The 25,843-nt window shown below is 45.3% G+C and overlaps 1 protein-coding gene across 2 annotated transcripts in view; it reads left to right on the top strand.

Annotated features, from left to right (window-relative positions):
* The window catches only part of zmp:0000001167 (protein phosphatase 1 regulatory subunit 12A), a 68,556-nt gene extending 46,020 nt beyond the window's left edge, over positions 1-22,536 (top strand). For both annotated transcript variants that reach the window (XM_055933023.1, XM_055933024.1), the window contains 11 exons: positions 1,888-1,995; positions 5,443-5,553; positions 6,995-7,085; positions 8,363-8,491; positions 8,980-9,162; positions 12,583-12,644; positions 14,270-14,333; positions 17,263-17,367; positions 19,465-19,515; positions 20,746-20,796; positions 22,364-22,536. In XM_055933023.1, coding sequence (XP_055788998.1) covers positions 1,888-1,995; positions 5,443-5,553; positions 6,995-7,085; positions 8,363-8,491; positions 8,980-9,162; positions 12,583-12,644; positions 14,270-14,333; positions 17,263-17,367; positions 19,465-19,515; positions 20,746-20,796; positions 22,364-22,450 — 1,042 coding nt within the window. In that variant the 3' untranslated portion in view covers positions 22,451-22,536. The remainder of the gene's footprint in view (positions 1-1,887; positions 1,996-5,442; positions 5,554-6,994; positions 7,086-8,362; positions 8,492-8,979; positions 9,163-12,582; positions 12,645-14,269; positions 14,334-17,262; positions 17,368-19,464; positions 19,516-20,745; positions 20,797-22,363) is intronic.
* Positions 22,537-25,843: the final 3,307 nt, after the last annotated feature.

The raw sequence follows: 25,843 nt of genomic DNA, 5'->3' as shown, positions 1-25,843 counted from the left end.
CTGTCATTGAAAAACGTTAACTACTTCTCTACAAACGGACGTTAACCTTGAGTATCACAGCTAACGTCCATTTGGAGAGCAAAGGCTGGGGAGTTTTTTGAGTCAGTTTCCTCTTGATTGCTAGACATTGTATAAATTATTTGTTTAACAGTGTTATCTGACAAAGATATTGCTGTTAGTTTCTGTTCCTCTGCCTCTCCACTCATTGTTTTCACCATATCAGTTGCAGCCGGTAATATCAAAGTCTCTGCAATAGTGTGAGGTTTCATAGTGTAGCTAGTGATTCACCATGGGAATGATTCAATAGTGTAGCTAGTGATTCACCATGGGAATGATTCAATAGTGTAGCTAGTGATTCACCTGGGGAATGATTCAATAGTGTATGGTTTCATAGTGTAGCTAGTGATTCACCAGGGGAATGATTCAATAGTGTGTGGTTTCATCGTGTAGCTAGTGATTCACCAGGGGAATGATTCAATAGTGTAGCTAGTGATTCACCTGGGGAATGATTCAATAGTGTATGGTTTCATAGTGTAGCTAGTGATTCACCAGGGGAATGATTCAATAGTGTGTGGTTTCATAGTGTAGCTAGTGATTCACCAGGGGAATGATTCAATAGTGTAGCTAGTGATTCACCTGGGGAATGATTCAATAGTGTGTTGTTTCATAGTGTAGCTAGTGATTCACCTGGGGAATGATTCAATAGTGTGTAGTTTCATAGTGTAGCTAGTGATTCACCAGGGGAATGATTCAATAGTGTGTGGTTTCATAGTGTAGCTAGTGATTCAACAGGGGAATGATTCAATAGTGTAGCTAGTGATTCACCAGGGAATGATTCAATAGTGTGTGGTTTCATAGTGTAGCTAGTGATTCACCAGGGGAATGATTCAATAGTGTAGCTAGTGATTCACCAGGGGGATGATTCAATAGTGTGTGGTTTCATAGTGTAGCTAGTGATTCACCAGGGGAATGATTCAATAGTGTAGCTAGTGATTCACCAGGGGAATGATTCAATAGTGTAGCTAGTGATTCACCAGGGGAATGATTCAATAGTGTAGCTAGTGATTCACCAGGGGGATGATTCAATAGTGTAGCTAGTGATTCACCAGGGGGATGATTCAATAGCGTAGCTAGTGATTCACCAGGGGAATGATTCAATAGTGTAGCTAGTGATTCACCAGGGGAATGATTCAATAGTGTAGCTAGTGATTCACCAGGGGAATGATTCAATAGTGTAGCTAGTGATTCACCAGGGGGATGATTCAATAGTGTAGCTAGTGATTCACCAGGGGAATGATTCAATAGTGTAGCTAGTGATTCACCAGGGGAATGATTCAATAGTGTAGCTAGTGATTCACCAGGGGGATGATTCAAAAGTGTAGCTAGTGATTCACCAGGGGAATGATTCAATAGTGTAGCTAGTGATTCACCAGGGGAATGATTCAATAGTGTAGCTAGTGATTCACCAGGGGGATGATTCAATAGTGTAGCTAGTGATTCACCAGGGGAATGATTCAATAGTGTAGCTAGTGATTCACCAGGGGAATGATTCAATAGTGTAGCTAGTGATTCACCAGGGGGATGATTCAATAGTGTAGCTAGTGATTCACCAGGGGGATGATTCAAGTACAACAGTCAAGTACGGCCGTTAAATTTAATCTTTTAGATTTGAATCATTTTAGATGTTTTAAGTAAACCACATAAACATTATTTTGAGATACAAAGAAGATATTATAATATGTTTTTTAGTGTTTATATATATTTGGGGAGGGGGTTGCAAATTCTCCCGTGACCCCATTTTCATAGCAGCGACCCCTGGTTTGGGAACCACTGCTATAGGGAAGATGCTATATTTATTACTGTCAATAAGTTTGGTTGTATTCCCAGCTCATCCTATGGACGCAGGCTGGATGACCCCACAGTGACCTCTACAACAGGAACTGGAAGTAGCTTCTCTGCTGGACTCAGTCGTCTCAACATCCTAGTGGCCCAGAGGTGGGTGATTGGCTCTTTTGTCACGTCTTTCGTTGATCTGAGAGAACTGACCAGGTGAACGCTAAGCCTGATGATCAGCTCCTATCATGTACAGAAAGTATTCAGACCCCTTTACTTTTTCCACATTTTGTTGTTACAGCCTGAACATAAACAATACGAATATAAATGACAGTGTGAAAAGAAGGAAGCTTGTACAGAATAAAACTATTCCAAAACATGCATCCTGTTTGCAATAAGTCACTAAAGTAATACTGCAACAAAAAATATGCAAATACATGCATTTGTTGTCCTCAATACAAAGCGTTATGTTTGAGGCAAATCCAATACAACACATTACTGAGTACCACTCTTCATATTTTCAAGCATAGTGGTGGCTGCATCATGTTATGAGTATGCTTGTCATCGGCAAGGACTAGGGAGTTTTTCAGGATAAAAATACACGGAATAGAGCTAAGCGCAGGCAAAATCCTACGGGAAAACCTGGTTCAGTCTGCTTTCCAACAGACACTGGTAGAAAATTCACCTTTCATTTTTTATTTTTTACTTTATTTAACCAGGTAGGCCAGTTGAGAACAAGTTCTCATTTACAACTGCGACCTGGTCAAGATAAAGCAAAGCAGTTCGACACAAACAACAGAGTTACACATAAACAAACATACAGTCAACAACACAAAATAAAAGTCTATATACAGAGTGTACAAATGAGGTAAGATATGGGAGGTAAGGCAATAAATAGGCCATAGTAGCGAAATAATTACAATTTAGCAAATGAACACTGGAGTCATAGATGTTCAACTAGAAATACTGGTGTGCAAAAAAGTAAATACAAACAATATGGGGATGAGGTAGGTAGATTGGCGGGGCTATTTACAGATGGGCTGTGTACAGCTGCAGCGATCGGTAAGCTGCTCTGACAGCTGATGCTTAAAGTTAGAGAGGGAGATATAAGTCTCCAACTTCAGAAATGAATCAATCAAAAATTCAAAAACTCAGTTTTTCACAATTCCTGACATTTAATCCTTGTAAAAATTCCCTGTCTTAGGTCAGTTAGGATCACCACTTTATTTTAAGAATGTGAAATGTCAGAATAATAGTAGAGAGAATGATTTATTTCAGGTTTTATTTCTTTCATCACATTCCCAGTGGGTCAGAAGTTTACATAAACTCAATTAGTATTTGGTAGCATTGCCTTTAACTTGGGTCAAATGTTTCAGGTAGCCTTCCACAAGCCTCCCACAATAAGTTGGGTGAATTTTGGCCCATTCCTCCTGACAGAGCTGGTGTAACTGAGTCAGGTTTGTAGGCCTCCTTGCTCGCACACGCTTTTTCAGTTTTGCCCACACATTTTCTATTGGATTGAGTTCAGGGCTTTGTGAAGGCCACTCCAATACCTTGACTTTGTTGTCCTTAAGCCATTTTGCCACAACTTTGGAAGTATGGTTGAGGTCATTGTCCATTTGGAAGACCCATTTGCGACCAAGCTTAAACTTCCTGACTGATGTCTTGAGATGTTGCTTCAATATATCCACATAATTTTCCTCCCTCATGAAGCCATCTATTTTGTGAAGTGCACCAGACCCTCCTGCAGCAAAGCACACCCACAACATGATCCTGCCACCCCCGTGCTTCACGGTTGGGATGGTGTTCTTCGGCTTGCAAGCCTCCCCCTTTTTCCTCCAAACATAACGATGGTCATTATGGCCAAACAGTTCTATTTTTGTTTCATCAGACCAGAGAACATTTCTCCAAAAAGTACGATCTTTGTCCCCATGTGCAGTTGCAAACCGTAGTCTGGCTTTTTTATGGCGGTTTTGGAGCAGTGGCTTCTTCCTTGCTGAGCGGCCTTTCAGGTTATGTCGATATAGGACTTGTTTTACTGTGGATATAGATACTTTTGTACCTGTTTCCTCCAGCATCTTCACAGGGTCCTTTGCTGTTGTTCTGGGACTGATTTGCACTTTTCGCACCAAAGTACGTTCATCTCTAGGAGACAGTACGCATCTCCTTCCTGAGCGGTATGATGGCTGTGTGGTCCCATGATGTTTATACTTGCGTACTATTGTTTGTACAGATGAATGTTGTACCTTCAGGCATTTGGAAATTGCTCCCAAAGATGAATCAGACCTGTGGAGGTCTACATTTTTTTCCTGAGGTCTTGGCTGATTTCTTTTGATTTTCCCATGATGTCAACAAAGAGGCACTGAGTTTGAAGGTAGGCCTTGAAATACATCTATAGGTATACCTCCAATTGACTCAATTTATGTCAATTAGCCTATCAGAAGCTTCTAAAGCCATGACATCATTTTCTGGAATTTTCTAAGCTGTTTAAAGGAACAGTCAACTTAGTGTATGTGAACTTCTGACCCACTGGAATTGTAATACAGTGAAATAATCTGGCTGTAAACAATTGTTGGAAAAATGACTTGTGGTCATGCACAAAGTAGATGTCCTAACCGACTTGCCAAACTTTGTTTCTATTGAACATGCCATACTAATAAAGACATTTTAATTAATTATATGAGGAGTGCCTTGGTCCTCCTTTCTTGTTGATGATCAATTTACCCCTTTTACCAAAGAGCACCTTCTATCTACCAACATGTACTATTGTTTACCTTAGTAACGGTTCCCTTCCTCCTCTTTCTGAGAGTTGTATGGCATTGAAGCTTGTCTGCAGGTTTGTTAGCACATTTTTCAATGTCTGTGGAACTTGTTCAGTTTGTCTCAGTTGTTGAAATATTTACACACGTTAACTTTGCTGAATATAAACGCAGTTGACAGTGAGAGGACTTTAATTTTTTTGCTGAGTTATATATATTTATTTTTTTACATTTTTCTTCTACTTATGAAGACAATGACAATTGAATTTATTTTAAATTCAAGCTGTAACATAACAAAATGTGTTAAGTCTAGGAGTGTAAGTCGCTCTGGATAAGAGCGTCTGCTAAATGACTTAAATGTAAATGTAATGTACTTCCTGAAGGAACTGTATATTACACCTCAAGCCTTTTCCAATTGGTGCTGATGAAGGGAAGGAGACGAGGAGAGGCCATGGAGGAGATGGGGCGGAGGAGAGGACAGGCAAGGACAGGGGAGGCGAGGACAGGGGAGGAGGGGAAGAGGACAGGGGAGGAGAGGAGGAGGAGGGGGGGGGCGGTGAGGACAGGGGAGGAGGGGAAGAGGAGGGGGGGGCGGCGAGGACAGGGGAGGCGAGGACAGGAGAGGAGGGGAAGAGGACGGGAGGGGAGGAGAGGAGGGGGTGGTGAGGACAGGGGAGGAGGGGGGGGCGGCGAGGACAGGGGAGGCGAGGACAGGAGAGTAGGAGTGGAGGACAGGGAAGGAGACGCAGAGGGGTGGAGACGGGGAGAGGCCAGATTTTTGTAGTGTCTGTTAAAAAGGTACCAAAACAATTGATCTGCTATGCAACCCTACACCCTTTATCTCCCTCAGACTGGCTCAGGAGCAGGCAGAGAAGAAGAAGGAGCAGGGTTCTGTCACCTCCAACTCCGTCACCACGACGACCGGCGGTGGCAGTGACTTGGAGACAAAGCAGAGGCGCAAGTGAGTTTGTTTGCCCTGACGACAGCGATGTTCCAGCGTTTACAGGGAGACCGTCTGTTTAATGGATGTTTGAACGGTCACTTTTAACCGCTGCCGTGCCGGGAGTGTTTGGCTGCAGTTGTAGTTGGGTGTTGCTGATTGGTATATAGTTGAGGTGATCTGCCAATGTCTGGTGTAGTAGTGTAGACTGACAACTCTGGACCATGCACGGTCACCTGTGATGGGGTTCAAATCGCTGATCTGCAAGTTTTCAATTCTGTCCATTTCTGTTTCCCACTTACCTTTCTGTCTAAATAAAATACCTTTCTGTCTAAATAAAACCCACTTACCTTTCTGTCTAAATAAAATACCTTTCTGTCTAAATAAAATACCTTTCTGTCTAAATAAAATACCTTTCTGTCTAAATAAAATACCTTTCTGTCTAAATAAAATACCTTTCTGTCTAAATAAAACACCTTTCTGTCTAAATAAAACCCACCTACCTTTCTGTCTAAATAAAACACCTTTCTGTCTGAATAAAACACCTTTCTGTCTAAATAAAACACCTTTCTGTCTGAATAAAACACCTTTCTGTCTAAATAAAACACCTTTCTGTCTGAATAAAACACCTTTCTGTCTAAATAAAACACCTTTCTGTCTAAATAAAACACCTTTCTGTCTAAATAAAACACCTTTCTGTCTGAATAAAACACCTTTCTGTCTAAATAAAACACCTTTCTGTCTGAATAAAACACCTTTCTGTCTGAATAAAACACCTTTCTGTCTGAATAAAACACCTTTCTGTCTAAATAAAACACCTTTCTGTCTAAATAAAACACCTTTCTGTCTGAATAAAACACCTTTCTGTCTGAATAAAACACCTTTCTGTCTAAATAAAACACCTTTCTGTCTAAATAAAATACCTTTCTGTCTGAATAAAACACCTTTCTGTCTAAATAAAACACCTTTCTGTCTAAATAAAACACCTTTCTGTCTGAATAAAACACCTTTCTGTCTGAATAAAACACCTTTCTGTCTAAATAAAATACCTTTCTGTCTAAATAAAACACCTTTCTGTCTAAATAAAACACCTTTCTGTCTGAATAAAACACCTTTCTGTCTAAATAAAACACCTTTCTGTCTAAATAAAACCCTCTTAGCTGTCTAACTGTCTAAATAAATATAGATGTATAAATGAGGTGTCAGGTAGCCTAGTGGTTAGAGCGTTGGACTAGTAACCGAAAGGTTGCAAGTTCGAATCCCCGAGCTGACAAGGTACAAATCTGTTGTTCTGCCCCTGAACAAGGCAGTTAACCCACTGTTCCCCGGAAGGGCGTCATTGAAAATAAGAATTTGTTCTTAATAAATGTAGATGAATGTGTGTTCTGTGTGTACCCCTCAGCTCTGATCCTGATGTGTGATTTCTGAAAGGTGTGGGTAATGTCTGTGTTCCCCGGTCCAGATCCTACTTGACCCCGGTTCGTGATGAGGAGGCGGAGGCTCAGAGGAAGGCTCGCTCCAGACATGCCAGACAGTCACGACGATCCACTCAGGTAGGCCCACCTGCCTCGACATATACATTTAACTACATTTAAGGCTCGCCAGACAGTTTTATTTTGTTTATTTCCCCTTTATTTAACCAGGTAGGCCAGTTGAGAACAAGTTCTCATTTACAACAGTGACCTGGCCAAGATAAAGCAAAGCAGTGCGAAAATAATAATGATAAAATAATTACAATTTACACTGGAGTGATAGATGGGCAGATGATGATGTGCAAGTAGAGATACTGGGGTGCAAGAAGATAAATAACAAGATGGGGATGAGGTAGTTGGGTGGGCTATTTACAGATGGGCTGTGTACAGGTACAGTGATCGGTAAGCTGCTCTGACAGCTGATGCTTAAAGTTAGAGAGGGAGATATACAGTTGAAGTCGGAAGTTTACATACACTTAGGTTGGAGTCATTAAAACTCGTTTTTCAACCACTCCACAAATGTCTTGTTAACAAACTATAGTTTTGGCAAGTTGGTTAGGACATCTACTTTGTGCTTGACACATAATTTTTCCAACAATTATTTACTGACAGATTATTTCACTTATAATTCACTGTATCACAATTCCAGTGGGTCAGAAGTTCACATACACTAAATTGCCTTTAAACAGCTTGGAAAATTCCAGAAAATGGTGTCATGGCTTTAGAAGCTTCTGATAGGCTAATTGATATCATTTGAGTCAATTAGAGGTGTACCTGTGGATGTATTTCAAGGCCTACCTTCAAACTCAGTGCCTCTTTGCTTGACATCATGGGAAAATCAAAAGAAATCAGCCAAGACCTCAGGAAAAAACTGTAGACCTCCACAATTCTGGTTCATCCTTGGGAGCAATTTCCAAACGCCTGAAGGTACCACGTTCATCTGTACAAACAATAGTACGCAAGTATAAACACCATGGGACCACGCAGCCGTCATACCGCTCAGGAAGGAAACGCGTTCTGTCTCCTAGAGATTAACGTATTTTGGTGCGAAAAGTGCAAATCAATCCCAGAACAACAGTAAAGGACCTTGTGAAGATGCTGGAGGAAACCTAGTGGTTAGATCGTTGGATCGAATCCCCGAGATGACAAGGTAAAAAAATCTGTCTTCTGCCGCTGAACAAGGCAGTTAACCCCACTGTTCTCCGGTAGGCCGTCATTGAAAATAAGAATTTGTTCTTTTAACTGACTTGCCTAGTTAAATAAAGGTTACATTTAAACATTTTTAAATAATCAAAAAGTTACTGATTTAACATTTTGAAAGTAACATGACCGGCACCTTCTATCTGTTGTCCAATCAGGGCGTGACGCTCACAGACCTGCAGGAAGCTGACAAGACAATGAAGACGGCCCAGACGGACGAAGGGAGAGAGAAGACGAGGAAAGAGGAGGAGGAAGAGGCGGCCAATAAGAAGAGAGCAGAAGAGGGGGTGAGAGCAGTGTTGATATATTGTAATGTCAAAGGCTTATGAAGGCGTGTACAACATCATGCAAGTGACGTCACCAACCACGGGACCCTACTGTCGCCCTCGGCCAGGGGCAGGCAACAGGCGGCCCCCGGGGCCAAAACCGTCCCGAGGATGGCTTTTCTTGGCCTCCCAAGGTTGTTTACAAAAATATATACAAAAATAACTTGAGTTTAATTTAGGAAATCTGTTCCTAAGTATTCCCAGGAACAAAAGAGTTGTGCTCGGGTCTCAATGTAATCCAGGTATGAAATTATTGTTATTTTCAAATACAATCTCTTCGTGGGGCTTATTTGTGGTCATCCACTCAGATAAATATCGTCCCGCGGCTGAATATAGTTGCCCACCCTGGGGTTTTCTTGGTCAGGGGTTTAGACGGTGTTGAGTTGTGTTGGTTGTGATAGTATCTGTGTTTATGTATTATGTTATGATTGTTTTATTATTGTCTTCAGGAGGTAAGCTGGAGATCCCGTATCGCCAACCTGCAGAAGTCTGACCTGTTGGGGCTGACTCAACCGGCTGGTACCTCTCGCCCCCCAACCTCCAGCCAGGAGACTAGTGTAGGGGAAAGTGAGAGTGACCGTATCGCCAGGGAGAGACGGAGGACCAGGAGGAGAGCTCAGAGGGCTGGAGAGGTGAGTGCATTGTAATCTGTCATAGCCATGCTTTATAACCAGGGGTTAGAACTGGTTCAGGGAACAGAACCAAAAACAGGAGGGAAAAAACTCAAATGTTCAGGGAACAGAAACGGAACCAGGAACGAAAGTGATCTATACTGTTCCAGAACAGAACTGTTATTTTAAAAGCATTGTGCCACAAAAATTGCAACAACGTGTCTATGCAAAACACCCCCTCTGTCACTCAGAAACTTGTTCCAGTGTCTGTGCTTGTTTAGGCTACCTGCTGCTCCCCCCTCTGAGTCCAGGCTACTATAGCCCCTCCCCCCTCTGAAGAACAGGCTACTGTAGCCCCTCCCCCCTCTGAAGAACAGGCTACTGTAGCCCCTCCCCCCTCTAAATCCTAGGCTACTGTAGCCCCTCCCCCCTCTGAAACAGGCTACTGTAGCCCCTCCCCCCTCTGAAGCACAGGCTACTGTAGCCCCTCCCCTCTCTGAAGCACAGGCTACTGTAGCCCCTCCCCTCTCTGAAACAGGCTCCATCTTAGGTATAATTCTGTGGATTTAATTCAGATAATGATGTCAAAACAAGATGCCCCGTGCTTCAAGCCTCCTCCTCAACCCTTTCTTGCTCTCTCCTCACCTACAAAAGTTCAGCTGCATCTTGCTCCATAGACTACACTTGTGTGTCCATCATGCATCTAAACAAACTAGCTGGCCTGTTCCATCTGCACTGATTGGTCTAAACAACCAGCTGGCCCCTCCATCTGCACTGATTGGTCTAAACAACTAGCTGGCCGGTTCCATCTGCACTGATTGGTCTAAACAACTAGCTGGCCTGTTCCATCTGCACTGATTGGTCTAAACAACTAGCTGGCCTGTTCCATCTGCACTGATTGGTCTAAACAACTAGCTGGCCTGTTCCATCTGCACTGATTGGTCTAAACAACTAGCTGGCCTGTTCCATCTGCACTGATTGGTGTAAACAACTAGCTGGCCTGCTCCATCTGCACTGATTGGTCTAAACAACTAGCTGGCCTGCTCCATCTGCACTGATTGGTCTAAAAAACTAGCTGGCCGGTTCCATCTGCACTGATTGGTGTAAACAACTAGCTGGCCTGCTCCATCTGCACTGATTGGTCTAAACAACTAGCTGGCCTGTTCCATCCGCACTGATTGGTCTAAACAACTAGCTTGCCGGTTCCATCTGCACTGATTGGTCTAAACAACTAGCTGGCCTGTTCCATCTGCACTGATTGGTCTAAACAACTAGCTGGCCTTCTCCATCTGCACTGATTGGTCTAAACAACTAGCTGGCCTTCTCCATCTGCACTGATTGGTCTAAACAACTAGCTGGCCTTCTCCATCTGCACTGATTGGTCTAAACAAGTAGCTGGCCTTCTCCATCTGCACTGATTGGTCTAAACAACTAGCTGGCCTTTTCCATCTGCACTGATTGGTCTAAACAACTAGCTGGCCTGCTCCATCTGCACTGATTGGTCTAAACAACTAGCTGTCCGGTTCCATCTGCACTGATTGGTCTAAACAACTAGCTGGCCTTCTCCATCTGCACTGATTGGTCTAAACAACTAGCTGGCCTGCTCCATCTGCACTGATTGGTCTAAACAACTAGCTTGCCGGTTCCATCTGCACTGATTGGTCTAAACAACTAGCTGGCCGGTTCCATCTGCACTGATTGGTCTAAACAACTAGCTGGCCGGTTCCATCTGCACTGATTGGTCTAAACAACTAGCTGGCCTTCTCCATCTGCACTGATTGGTCTAAACAACTAGCTGGCCTGTTCCATCTGCACTGATTGGTCTAAACAACTAGCTGGCCTTCTCCATCTGCACTGATTGGTCTAAACAACTAGCTGGCCTGCTCAATCTGCACTGATTGGTCTAAACAACTAGCTGGCCTTCTCCATCTGCACTGATTGGACTAAACAACTAGCTGGCCGGTTCCATCTGCACTGATTGGTCTAAACAACTAGCTGTCCGGTTCCATCTGCACTGATTGGTCTAAACAACTAGCTGGCCTTCTCCATCTGCACTGATTGGTGTAAACAACTAGCTGGCCTTCTCCATCTGCACTGATTGGTCTAAACAACTAGCTGGCCGGTTCCATCTGCACTGATTGGTCTAAACAACTAGCTGGCCAGCTCCATCTGCACTGATTGGTGTAAACAACTAGCTGGCCTTCTCCATCTGCACTGATTGGTGTAAACAACTAGCTGGCCGGTTCCATCTGCACTGATTGGTCTAAACAACTAGCTGGCCTTCTCCATCTGCACTGATTGGTGTAAACAACTAGCTGGCCTGCTCCATCTGCACTGATTGGTCTAAACAACTAGCTGGCCTGTTCCATCTGTACTGATTGGTCTAAACAACTAGCTGGCCTGCTCCATCTGCACTGATTGGTCTAAACAACTAGCTGGCCTGTTCCATCTGCACTGATTGGTCTAAACAACTAGCTGGCCTTCTCCATCTGCACTGATTGGTCTAAACAACTAGCTGGCCGGTTCCATCTGCACTGATTGGTCTAAACAACTAGCTGGCCTGTTCCATCTGCACTGATTGGTCTAAACAACTAGCTGGCCTGCTCCATCTGCACTGATTGGTCTAAACAACTAGCTGGCCTGCTCCATCTGCACTGATTGGTCTAAACAACTAGCTGGCCTGTTCCATCCGCACTGATTGGTCTAAACAACTAGCTGGCCGGCTCCATCTGCACTGATTGGTCTAAACAACTAGCTGTCCGGTTCCATCTGCACTGATTGGTCTAAACAACTAGCTGGCCTTCTCCATCTGCACTGATTGGTCTAAACAACTAGCTGGCCTGCTCCATCTGCACTGATTGGTCTAAACAACTAGCTTGCCGGTTCCATCTGCACTGATTGGTCTAAACAACTAGCTGGCCGGTTCCATCTGCACTGATTGGTCTAAACAACTAGCTGGCCGGTTCCATCTGCACTGATTGGTCTAAACAACTAACTGGCCTTTTCCATCTGCACTGATTGGTGAAGTGATTTAATGAGCTAAATGTAAACAACTGTTGATTTCAGGTTGAAAAAGGAACAAGGTATAACCTGTCGTAATGATGACATTGACATCCATAATGAGTGGTTATAAGGTCACTAGGTTTATATCCTGGTAATAACCTGTCGTTAAGATGACATTGACATCCATAATGAGTGGTTATAAGGTTACTAGGTTTATATCCTGGTAATAACCTGTCGTAAGGATGACATTGACATCCATAATGAGTGGTTATAAGGTTACTAGGTTTATATCCTGGTAATAACCTGTCGTAATGATGACATTGACATCCATAATGAGTGGTTATAAGGTTACTAGGTTTTTATCCTGGTAATAACCTGTCGTAATGAGGACATTGACATCCATAATGTATTGACCTAGTGATCTCTGTGGTCCTGTAGAGTGATGACAACGAGCCCAGAGGAGAGGAGGGGTTTGGAGGCAGTGGGCACTCCAGCAGCAGGTATGGATCTGACCTTTACACTTTGAACTCTTCTGTTTCCTGACTGTCGTAATAATATCTCTGACCTGTTTCCTGACTGTCGTAATAATATCTCTGTCCTGTTTCCTGACTGTCATTATAATATCTCTGACCTGTTTCCTGACTGTCGTAATAATATCTCTGACCTGTTTCCTGACTGTCGTTATAATATCTCTGTCCTGTTTCCTGTCTGTCGTAATAATATCTCTGATCTGTTTCCTGACTGTCGTAATAATATCTCTGTCCTGTTTCCTGACTGTCGTAATAATATCTCTGTCCTGTTTCCTGACTGTCGTAATAATATCTCTGACCTGTTTCCTGGCTGTCATTATAATATCTCTGTCCTGTTTCCTGACTGTCGTAATAATAACTGTCCTGTTTCCTGACTGTCATTATAATATCTCTGACCTTTTTCCTGACTGTCATTATAATATCTCTGACCTGTTTCCTGACTGTCATAGTAGTGAGTCATTATAATGTCTCTGTCCTGTTTCCTGACTGTCTTTATAATATCTCTGACCTGTTTCCTGACTGTCATAGTAGTGAGTACTTATAATATCTCTGTCCTGTTTCCTGACTGTCATTATAATATCTCTGACCTGTTTCCTGACTGTCATAGTAGTGAGTAATTATAATATCTCTGTCCTGTTTCCTGACTGTCATAGTAGTGAGTCATTATAATGTCTTTGTCCTGTTTCCTGACTGTCATAGTAGTGAGTAATTATAATATCTCTGTCCTGTTTCCTGACTGTCATTATAATATCTCTGACCTGTTTCCTGACTGTTATAGTAGTGAGTCATTATAATGTCTCTGTCCTGTTTCCTGACTGTCATTATAATATCTCTGACCTGTTTCCTGACTGTCATAGTAGTGAGTCATTATAATATCTCTGACCTGTTTCATGACTGTCATAGTAGTGAGTAATTATAATATCTCTGTCCTGTTTCCTGACTGTCATTATAATATCTCTGACCTGTTTCCAGACTGCCATTATAATCTCTGACCTGTTTCCTGACTGTCATAGTAGTGAGTAATTATAATATCGCTGACCTGTTTCCTGACTGTCATAGTAGTGAGTAATTATAATATCTCTGACCTGTTTCTTGACTGTCGTAATAATATCTCTGTCCTGTTTCCTGACTGTCGTAATAATATCTCTGTCCTGTTTCCTGACTCTCGTAATAATATCTCTGTCCTGTTTCTTGACTGTCGTAATAATATCTCTGTCCTGTTTCCTGACTGTCGTAATAATATCTCTGTCCTGTTTCCTGACTGTCGTAATAATATCTCTGTCCTGTTTCCTGACTGTCGTAATAATATCTCTGTCCTGTTTCCTGACTGTCGTAATAATATCTCTGTCCTGTTTCCTGACTGTCATTATAATATCTCTGTCCTGTTTCCTGACTGTCGTAATAATATCTCTGTCCTGTTTCCTGACTGTCGTAATAATATCTCTGTCCTGTTTCCTGACTGTCGTAATAATATCTCTGTCCTGTTTCCTGACTGTCGTAATAATATCTCTGTCCTGTTTCCTGACTGCCGTTATAATATCTCTGACCTGTTTCCTGACTGTCGTTATAATATCTCTGACCTGTCCTTTACCCAGGTCTGACGTGTCATGTAATGACTGTATCGACAGAGGAGGCTCTGAGACCAACGATTACAAGAAGGTAGGGACATGGAATAAAGTTTGAATGGTTGGAAGGGTCTAGTCAATATTGGGAGTCCCATCCTGTCTGTTTTCAGACTCTTTCTCTCTCCATGTCTCCCGCTCTCCCTCTCTCTGTTTCTGTTTCCCTCTCTGTTTCCTGCTCTCTATAACTCTCTCCCTCTCTCTGTTTCTGTTTCCCTCTCTGTTTCCTGCTCTCTATAACTCTCTCCCTCTCTCTGTTCCTGTTTCCCTCTCTGTTTCCTGCTCTCTATAACCCTCTCCCTCTCTCTGTTTCTGTTTCCTGCTCTCTATAACTCTTTCCCTCTCTGTTTCTGTTTCCCTCTCTGTTTCCTGCTCTCTATAACTCTCTCCCTCTCTCTGTTTCTGTTTCCCTCTCTGTTTCCTGCTCTCTATAACTCTCTCCCTCTCTCTGTTTCTGTTTCCCTCTCTGTTTCCTGCTCTCTATAACCCTCTCCCTCTCTCTGTTTCTGTTTCCTGCTCTCTATAACTCTCTCCCTCTCTGTTTCTGTTTCCCTCTCTGTTTCCTGCTCTCTATAACTCTCTCCTTCTCTCTGTTTCTGTTTCCTGCTCTCTATAACTCTCTCCCTCTCTGTTTCTGTTTCCCTCTCTCTGTTTCCTGCTCTCTATAACCCTCTCCCTCTCTCTGTTTCTGTTTCCTGCTCTCTGTTTCCTGCTCTCTATAACTCTCTCCTTCTCTCTGTTTCTGTTTCCTGCTCTCTATAACTCTCTCCCTCTCTTTCTGTTTCCCTCTCTCTGTTTCCTGCTCTCTATAACCCTCTCCCTCTCTCTGTTTCTGTTTCCTGCTCTCTATAACCCTCTCCCTCTCTCTGTTTCTGTTTCCTGCTCTCTATAACCCTCTCCCTCTCTCTGTTTCTGTTTCCCTCTCTCTGTTTCTGTTTCCCTCTCTCTGTTTCCTGCTCTCTATAACCCTCTCCCTCTCTCTGTTTCTGTTTCCTGCTCTCTATAACTCTCTCCCTCTCTCTGTTTCTGTTTCCCTCTCTGTTTCCTGCTCTCTATAACTCTCTCCCTCTGTTTCCTGCTCTCTATAACTCTCTTCCTCTCTCTGTAACTGTTTCCCTCTCTGTTTCCTGCTCTCTATAACCCTCTCCCTCTCTCTGTTTCTGTTTCCTGCTCTCTATAACTCTCTTCCTCTCTCTGTTTCTGTTTCCTGCTCTCTATAACCCTCTCCCTCGCTCTGTTTCTGTTTCCTGCTCTCTATAACTCTCTCCCTCTCTCTGTTTCTGTTTCCCTCTCTGTTTCCTGCTCTCTATAACTCTCACTCTCTGTAACTGTTTCCCTCTCTGTTTCCTGCTCTCTATAACTCTCTCCCTCGCTCTGTTTCTGTTTCCTGCTCTCTATAACTCTCACTCTCTGTAACTGTTTCCCTCTCTGTTTCCTGCTCTCTATAACCCTCTCCCTCGCTCTGTTTCTGTTTCCTGCTCTCTATAACTCTCTCCCTCTCTCTGTTTCTGTTTCCCTCTCTGTTTCCTGCTCTCTATAACTCTCACTCTCTGTAACTGTTTCCCTCTCTGTTTCCTGCTCTCTATAACTCTCTCCCTCTCTCTGTTTCTGTTTCCCTCTCTCTGTTTCCTGCTCTCTATAACCCTCTCCCTCTCTCTGTTTCTGTTTCCTGCTCTCTATAACCCTCTCCCTCTCTCTGTTTCTGTTTCCCTCTCTGTTTCCTGCTCTCTATAACTCTCTCCCTCTCTCTGTTTCTGTTTCCCTCTCTGTTTCCTGCTCTCTATAACCCTCTCCCTCTCTCTATTTCTGTTTCCCTCTCTCTGTTTCTGTTTCCTGCTCTCTATAACCCTCTCCCTCTCTATGTTTCTGTTTCCCTCTCTGTTTCCTGCTCTCTATAACCCTCTCCCTCTCTCTGTTTCTGTTTCCTGCTCTCTATAATCCTCTCTCTCCCTCTGTTTCTGTTTCCCTCTCTGTTTCCTGCTCTCTATAACCCTCTCCCTCTCGCTGTTTCTGTTTCCTGCTCTCTATAACCCTCTCCCTCTCTCTGTTTCTGTTTCCTGCTCTCTATAACTCTCTCCCTCTCTCTGTTTCTGTTTCCCTCTCTGTTTCCTGCTCTCTATAACTCCCTCTCTCTGTTTCTGTTTCCTGCTCTCTATAACTCTCTCCCTCTCTCTGTTTCTGTTTCCCTCTCTGTTTCCTGCTCTCTATAACCCTCTCCCTCTCTCTGTTTCTGTTTCCTGCTCTCTATAACTCTCTCCCTCTCTCTGTTTCTGTTTCCCTCTCTGTTTCCTGCTCTCTATAACTCTCTCTCTCTCTCTGTTTCTGTTTCCCTCTCTGTTTCCTGCTCTCTATAACTCTCTCCCTCTCTCTGTTTCTGTTTCCTGCTCTCTATAACTCTCTCCCTCTCTCTGTTTCTGTTTCCTGCTCTCTATAACTCTCTCCCTCTCTCTGTTTCTGTTTCCTGCTCTCTATAACTCTCTCCCTCTCTCTGTTTCTGTTTCCTGCTCTCTATAACTCTCTCCCTCTCTCTGTCTCTGTTTCCTGCTCTCTATAACTCTCTCCCTCTCTCTGTTTCTGTTTCCCTCTCTGTTTCCTGCTCTCTATAACCCTCTCCCTCTCTCTGTTTCTGTTTCCTGCTCTCTATAACTCTCTCCCTCTCTGTTTCTGTTTCCCTCTCTGTTTCCTGCTCTCTATAACCCTCTCCCTCTCTCTGTTTCTGTTTCCCTCTCTGTTTCCTGCTCTCTATAACTCTCTCCCTCTCTCTGTTTCTGTTTCCCTCTCTGTTTCCTGCTCTCTATAACTCCCTCTCACTCTGTTTCCATTTCACGCTCTCTCTCGCTCAAAAATGAATTGGCATTGTTTTTGCTATATATAGTGGATGGAATTCCAATACAAACATTGCTTGTTATAGTAGAGTGGATAAAAAAATATACATTTGTATAAATGAAAAGTCTTTCTGTCCCCAGCTGTTTGAGGTAGTGTCCAGGGAGAATGGTCAGCTCCAGTCCCAGCTGCAGGACACCCAGAGGACCATCTCTCAGACCAGACTGGACCTGGACAAGACTACCCAGGTCACACACACACACCAGAGTGGACAAGCCTACCCAGGTCACACACACACACACACACACCAGAGTGGACAAGCCTACCCAGGTCATACACACACACACACACACACCAGAGTGGACAAGCCTAACCAGGTCATACATTAAGGTTACATTGCTGTGTGTCTTCTATTGAAAATAACTGATAGGTAGTTTAGTTGCTGAAAGAAGTTTGGTCGCATTTGGACTCAACGTCACCTTCGAGTCGACCTGGGGCGAACTGAGTACAGGAAGGGTGTACGGATAAGTAGTTTAGGTCAGAGACTGTATAAAATCTTCGCAATGTGCTCGTTAGCATTTGGTTCACATTCCCTATGGGATTTTACATGTACTTGTTGGCATTGCTAATCTTTTGGTGTACAGTCGTGGCCGAAAGTTTTGAGAATGACACAAATATAAGTCTGCTGCCTCAGTTTGTATGATGGCAATTTGCATATACTCCAGAATCTTATGAAGAGTGATCAGATGAATTGCAATTAATTGCAAAGTCCCTCTTTGCCATGCAAATGAACTGAATCCAGAAAGAAGAAAAAATCCACTGCATTTCAGCCCTGCCACAAAAGGACCAGCTGACATCATGTCAGTGATTCTCTCGTTAACACAGGTGTGAGTGTTGACGAGGACAAGGCTGGAGATGCTGATTGAGTTTGAAAAACAGACTGGAAGCATTCAAAGGAGGGTGGTGCTTGGAATCATTGTTCTTCCTCTGTCAACCATGGTTACCTGCAAGGAAACACGTGTCGTCATCATTGGTTTGCACAAAAAGGGCTTCACAGGCAAGGATATTGCTGCCAGTAAGATTGCACCTAAATCAACCATTTATCGGATCATCAAGAACTTCAAGGAGAGTGGTTCAATTGTTGTGAAGAAGGCTTCAGGGCGCCCAAGAAAGTCCAGCAAGCGCCAGGACCGTCTCCTAAAGGTGATCCAGCTGCGGGATTGGGGCACCACCAGTACAGAGCTTTTGGAGGATGTCCTGGTGTCAAGAAGGGCAGGAAAGAAGCCACTTCTCTCCAGGAAAAACATCAGGGACAGATTGATATTCTGCAAAGGGTTACAGGGATTGGACTGCTGAGGACTGGGGTAAAGTCATTTTTTCTGATGAATCCCCTTTCCGATTGTTTGGGGCATCCGGAAAAAATCTTGTCCTTAGAAGACAAGATAAGCGCCACCATCAGTCCTGTGTCATGCCAACAGTAAAGCATCCTGAGACCAGTCATGTGTGGGGTTGCTTCTCAGCCAAGGGAGTGGGCTCACTCACAATTTTGCCTAAGAACACAGCCATGAATAAAGAATGGTACCAACACATCCTCCGAGAGCAACTTCTCCCAACCATCCAGGAACAGTTTGGTGATGAACAATGCCTTTTCCAGCATGATGGAGCACCTTGACATAAGGCAAAAGTGATAACTAAGTGGCTCGGAGAACAAAACATCGATATTTTGGGTCCATGGCCAGGAAACTCCCCAGACCTTAATCCCAGTGAGAACTTGAGGTCAATCCTCAAGAGGCAGGTGGACAAACAAAAACCCACAAATTCTGACAAACACCAAGCATTGATTATGCAAGAATGGGCTGCCATCAGTCAGGATGTGGCCCAGAAGTTAATTGACAGCATGCCAGGGTGGATTGCAGAGGTCTTGAAGAAGGGTCAACACTGCAAATATTGACTCTTTGCATCAACTTCATGTAATTGTCAATAAAAGCCTTTGACACTTATGAAATGCTTGTAATTATACTTCAGTTTTCCATAATAACATCTGACAAAAATATCTAAAGACACTGAGGCAGCAAACTTCGTGAAAATTAATATTTGTGTCATTCTCAAAACTTTTGGCCACGACTGTACTAAAGCTGTGAGGTTAGAAAATAGTGCCCCTTGTGTTCAGTGGCGGTATTACAGAATATCCCGGTGTGACAATGTGGCTCAAACCTAACATACACTAACAACATTATACATGTCATAATGACCCTGATAAAGTCTTCTACAGCCTTTCAATTGAACTGTATGACATGTATGGACATGAACAATGTTTCTGCTGGTCTGTGTGTTGTATCCTACAGAGACAGGAGCGCTTTAGTGATTGTTCAGCAATGCTAGAGATGGAGAAGAAGGTAAGTCTCTCCTTCCTGCCGCGTGTGTTTTGTGTTATATGTACAGTAACTAGTGTCAAACACCTGACGCTGAGCCTGGCCTCACGACCGTCTGCTGCTGCCTGAACCTCTCTCTACGTTCCTCTGTCTCTGTCGCTGTCGCCCTGTGTCTCTCTCTGTGTCTGTCTCTCTCTCGGTGTCTCTCTCTCTCTCTGTGTCTGTCTCTCTCTATGCGTCTCTCTCTGTGTCTGTCTCTCTCTCGGTGTGTCTCTCTCTCTGTGTCTGTCTCTCTCTCGGTGTGTCTCTCTCTCTCTGTGTCTGTCTCTCTCTATGCGTCTCTCTCTGTCTGTCTCTCTCTCGGTGTGTCTCTCTCTCTGTGTCTGTCTCTTTCTCTGTGTCTCTCTCTCTCTCTGTGTCTGTCTCTCTCTATGCGTCTCTCTCTGTGTCTGTCTCTCTCTCGGTGTGTCTCTCTCTCTGTGTCTGTCTCTCTCTCGGTGTGTCTCTCTCTCGGTGTCTGTCTCTCTCTATGCATCTCTCTCTGTGTCTGTCTCTCTCTCGGTGTGTCTCTCTCTCGGTGTCTGTCTCTCTCGGTGTCTCTCTCTCTCTGTGTCTCTCTCTCTCTCTGTGTCTGTCTCTCTCTATGCGTCTCTCTCTGTGTCTGTCTCTCTCTCTGTGTCTGTCTCTCTCTCGGTGTGTCTCTCTCTCGGTGTCTGTCTCTCTCTCGGTGTCTGTCTCTTGTCTGTCTGTGTCTGTCTGTCTCTGTGTCTCTCTCTCATGCTCTCTCTCTCTCATGCTCTCTCTCTCATGCTCTCGGTGTCTCTCTCTCTCATGCTCTCTGTCTCTCTCTCTGTCTGTATCTCTCTCTCTCTCTCTCTCTCTCTCTCTCTCTCTCTCTCTCTCTCTCTCTCTCTCTCTCTCTGTCTGTATCTCTCTCTCTCATGCTCTCTGTCTTTCTCTCTCTCTCTCTCTGTCTGTATCTCTCTCTCTCATGCTCTCTGTGTCTCTCTCTCTCGGGTGTCTCTCTCTCTCTCTCTCTGTCTGTATCTCTCTCTCTCTCATGCTCTCTGTCTCTCTCTCTCTCTCTCTCTGTCTGTATCTCTCTCTCTCTCATGCTCTCTGTCTCTCTCTCTCTCTCTCTCTGTCTGTATCTCTCTCTCTCTCATGCTCTCTGTGTCTCTCTTTCCCGGTGTCTGTCTCTTGTCTGTCTGTCTCTGTGTCTCTCACGCTCAATCTGTCTCTGTCTCTCATCAGGAGCGTCGGATGTTGGAGCGGCGTGTGGCTGAGCTGGAGGCAGAGTTGAAGGTGAAAATATTTTTATTTTATTGTTTTATTTCACCTTTATTTAACCAGGTAGGCCAGTTGAGAACAAGTTCTCATTTGCAACTGCGACCTGGCCAAGATAAAGCATAGCAGTGTGAACAGACAACAACACAGAGTTACACATGGAGTAAAAAATAAACAAGTCAATCACATGGTAGAAAAAAAGAGAATCTATATACAATGTGTGCAAAAGGCATGAGGTAGGCAATAAATCGAATAATTACAATTTAGCAGATTAACACTGGAGTGATAAATCATCAGATGATTATGTGCAAGTAGAGATACTGGTGTGCAAAAGAGCAGAAAAGTAAATAAATAAAAACAGTATGGGGGGTGAGGTAGGTAAATTGGGTCAAATCATCTCACCTGGGTTCAAATAGTATCCGAAATCTTTCAAATCCATTATCTGGGCTTGATTGAGATTGCCTGTTGCAATGGAACCAATAGAGAAGCCGTTTGCTAAACGCTCAAAGTATTTGAAAGATGACAAATAGTATTTGAACCCAGGGTTTATTCCACACAGACCACTGCATGCACTGGTTACAGCTCGCTGCTTCTTCCACAGCTGAAAACCACCAGTGTTGCAGCAGTACGTTGATGTCAGAAATGGCACCCTATTCCCTTTGTAGTGCACTACTTTAGACCAGAGCCCTATAGAACCCTATTCCCTTTGTAGTGCACTACTTTAGACCAGATCCCTATAGAACTCTATTCCCTATTATAGTGCACTACTTTAGACCAGAGCCCTATAGAACCCTATTCCCTAATATTGTGCACTACTTTTGTCCAGGGCCCTATAGAACCCTATTCCCTAATATAGTGCACTACTTTAGACCAGAACCCTATAGAACCCTATTCCCTATATAGTGCACTACTTTAGACCAGAACCCTATTGAACCATATTCCCTATATAGTGCACTACTTTTGTCCAGGGCCCTATAGAACCCTATTCCTTAATATAGTGCACTACTTTTGTCCAGGGCCCTATAGAGTACCACAGTATGAGTCATAATACCCATAAAACCTAGCAGTCAAACAGGGAAATGGTTCCAGTTGTTTTTCCACCATTTATTTTCCCCCAATAAGGGATCTTAGAAACACTTAAAATAAGGGCTGTGTTCCGTGACGTTTTGATAATCGTGTAAATCTCTCTCTGGACAAAGGTGACTAATATTTATATATAATATATAATATAAATATAATATTCCTAGATCAGTACTCCTGCTACTTAGACACTTTGGGAATCCAGGGTGTGTAGATCACTGGTACTGCTATCCAACGTTCCTCCTTCCTCTCAAATTAATTTCAGCCCAACAAACAGCGGAAGTCCATGTTAATTCGTGTTAACCCGTCTCCTCCCCTTCATCTACACCGATTGAAGTGGATTTAACAAGTGACATCAATCAATAAGGGATCATAGCTTTCACCTGGATTCACCTGGTCAGTCTGTGTCATGGAAAGAGCAGGTGTTCTTAATGTTTTGTCCACTCAGTGTGTAGGACGCGTGTATTGTTCGTTTTTCAGCCAATAAACATCTTTGTTCCTCTAGGTGCTCGGTGACCTGAGAGCTGACAACCAGCGTCTGAAAGACGAGAACGGAGCGCTGATCAGAGTCATCAGTAAGCTCTCCAAATAGACGGAGAGAACGAGAGACAACAGGGATGCCCCCTCGCCTCCTCCCATCATCCCTCCCTCCTCCCATCATCCCTCCCTCCTGTCCATCATCCCTCCCTCCTGTCCATCATCCCTCCCTCCTGTCCATCATCCCTCCCTCCTGTCCATCCACTCCTCCCTCCTGTCCATCCACTCCTCCCTCCTCCCATCATGCCTCCCTCCTGCCATCATCCCTCCCTCCTGTCCATCATCCCTCCCTCCTGTCCATCATCGCTCGCCTCCTCCCATCATCCCTCGCCTCCTCCCATCATCCCTCGCCTCCTCCCATCATCCCTCCCTCCTCCCATCATCCCTCCCTCCTGTCCATCCACTCCTCCCTCCTGTCCATCCACTCCTCCCTCCTGTCCATCCACTCCTCCCTCCTGTCCATCATCCCTCCCTCCTGTCCATCATCCCTCCCTCCTGTCCATCCACTCCTCCCTCCTGTCCATCCACTCCTCCCTCCTGTCCATCATCCCTCCCTCCTGTCCATCCACTCCTCCCTCCTGTCCATCATCCCTCCCTCCTGTCCATCCACTCCTCCCTCCTGTCCATCATCCCTCCCTCCTGTCCATCATCCCTCCCTCCTGTCCATCCACTCCTCCCTCCTGTCCATCATCCCTCCCTCCTGTCATCATCCCTCCCTCCTGTCATCATCCCTCCCTCCTGTCCATCACCCCTCCCTCCTGTCCATCATCCCTCCCTCCTCCCATCATCCCTCCCTCCTGTCCATCATCCCTCCCTCCTGTCCATCATCCCTCCCTCCTGTCCATCATCCCTCCCTCCTGTCCATCCACTCCTCCCTCCTGTCCATCCACTCCTCCCTCCTGTCCATCATCCCTCCCTCCTGTCCATCCACTCCTCCCTCCTGTCCATCATCCCTCCCTCCTGTCCATCACTCCTCCCTCCTGTCCATCATCCCTCCCTCCTGTCCATCCACTCCTCCCTCCTGTCCATCCACTCCTCCCTCCTGTCCATCATCCCTCCCTCCTGTCCATCCACTCCTCCCTCCTGTCCATCATCCCTCCCTCCTGTCCATCATCCCTCCCTCCTGTCCATCACTCCTCCCTCCTGTCCATCATCCCTCCCTCCTGTCCATCCACTCCTCCCTCCTGTCCATCATCCCTCCCTCCTGTCATCATCCCTCCCTCCTGTCATCATCCCTCCCTCCTGTCCATCACCCCTCCCTCCTGTCCATCATCCCTCCCTCCTCCCATCATCCCTCCCTCCTGTCCATCATCCCTCCCTCCTGTCCATCATCCCTCCCTCCTGTCCATCCACTCCTCCCTCCTGTCCATCCACTCCTCCCTCCTGTCCATCATCCCTCCCTCCTGTCCATCCACTCCTCCCTCCTGTCCATCATCCCTCCCTCCTGTCCATCACTCCTCCCTCCTGTCCATCATCCCTCCCTCCTGTCCATCCACTCCTCCCTCCTGTCCATCCACTCCTCCCTCCTGTCCATCATCCCTCCCTCCTGTCCATCCACTCCTCCCTCCTGTCCATCACTCCTCCCTCCTGTCCATCACTCCTCCCTCCTGTCCATCATCCCTCCCTCCTGTCCATCCACTCCTCCCTCCTGTCCATCATCCCTCCCTCCTGTCATCATCCCTCCCTCCTGTCATCATCCCTCCCTCCTGTCCATCACCCCTCCCTCCTGTCCATCATCCCTCCCTCCTCCCATCATCCCTCCCTCCTGTCCATCATCCCTCCCTCCTGTCCATCATCCCTCCCTCCTGTCCATCACCCCTCCCTCCTGTCCATCCACTCCTCCCTCCTGTCCATCATCCCTCCCTCCTGTCATCATCCCTCCCTCCTGTCATCATCCCTCCCTCCTGTCCATCACCCCTCCCTCCTGTCCATCATCCCTCCCTCCTCCCATCATCCCTCCCTCCTGTCCATCATCCCTCCCTCCTGTCCATCCACTCCTCCCTCCTGTCCATCCACTCCTCCCTCCTGTCCATCATCCCTCCCTCCTGTCCATCCACTCCTCCCTCCTGTCCATCATCCCTCCCTCCTGTCCATCATCCCTCCCTCCTGTCCATCATCCCTCCCTCCTGTCCATCCACTCCTCCCTCCTGTCCATCATCCCTCCCTCCTGTCCATCACTCCTCCCTCCTGTCCATCATCCCTCCCTCCTGTCCATCCACTCCTCCCTCCTGTCCATCCACTCCTCCCTCCTGTCCATCCCCTCCTCCCAGTGCCAAAGAACAGAGAGAGAGAGGTGGGGGGGGAGAAGACGAGAAACAGATGAAGAGCAGCAGGAGAATGTGACAATCTAAACAACTTGATTGTGACGTCTCTTCTTCCTTCGTCCTCCTGACCGGTCGCCGTGGCTTGTTGTGTGTGTCTTATGCCCGCTTTGAGGACAGCCATGACAACTGTGGTCATGACAACAGCTCGCATAGTAGCAACGAGACGTGACAACAGCCAAATGCCCATGACGATGTGCACTAGGGGAAAAACACCAATATGCACACAGACATGTATATCTTTGCGTCCCCCCCCCCCCCCCCCCACACACACACACACACCCCTCCATGCACATTGGACCGGTCCAATGCATCTTGTTCCCTTTATTTAGCTCTCACACTTAGTATTTATTTGTTTTGTGACCACATTCACACAACCTTTTTCACCGACCTACTCCACTGTTAACTACTGATCTCAGTCCCTCCCACTCAAACTATGCTACCCACAAATACACTCTTTAACATCAACGCCATCCATTCCCTGGATCCATAGACCATACCCTGGATCTATACCCTGGATCTATACCCTGGATCCATACCCTGGATCTATACCCTGGATCCATAGACCATACCCTGGATCCATACCCTGGATCTATACCCTGGATCCATACCCTGGATCTATACCCTGGATCCATAGACCATACCCTGGATCTATACCCTGGATCTATACCCTGGATCCATACCCTGGATCTATACCCTGGATCCATACCATAGACCATGCCCTGGATCCATACCCTGGATCCATACCCTGGATCTATACCCTGGATCCATACCCTGGATCCATACCCTGGATCTATACCCTGGATCCATACCCTGGATCTATACCCTGGATCTATACCCTGGATCCATACCCTGGATCTATACCCTGGATCCATACCCTGGATCCATACCCTGGATCTATACCCTGGATCCATACCCTGGATCCATACCCTGGATCCATACCCTGGATCCATACCCTGGATCCATACCCTGGATCCATAGACCATACCCTGGATCTATACCCTGGATCCATACCCTGGATCCATACCCTGGATCCATACCCTGGACCAATACCCTGGACCCATACCCTGGATCCATTCCGTAGACCATACCCTGGATCTATACCCTGGATCCATACCCTGGATCCA

This window comes from Salvelinus fontinalis, chromosome 9, assembly GCF_029448725.1.
Source record: "Salvelinus fontinalis isolate EN_2023a chromosome 9, ASM2944872v1, whole genome shotgun sequence".
In the NCBI taxonomy this organism is placed as follows: domain Eukaryota; kingdom Metazoa; phylum Chordata; class Actinopteri; order Salmoniformes; family Salmonidae; genus Salvelinus; species Salvelinus fontinalis.
Note: the sequence above shows the minus strand (reverse complement) of the source record. Positions and strands in the feature narration are given on the sequence as shown.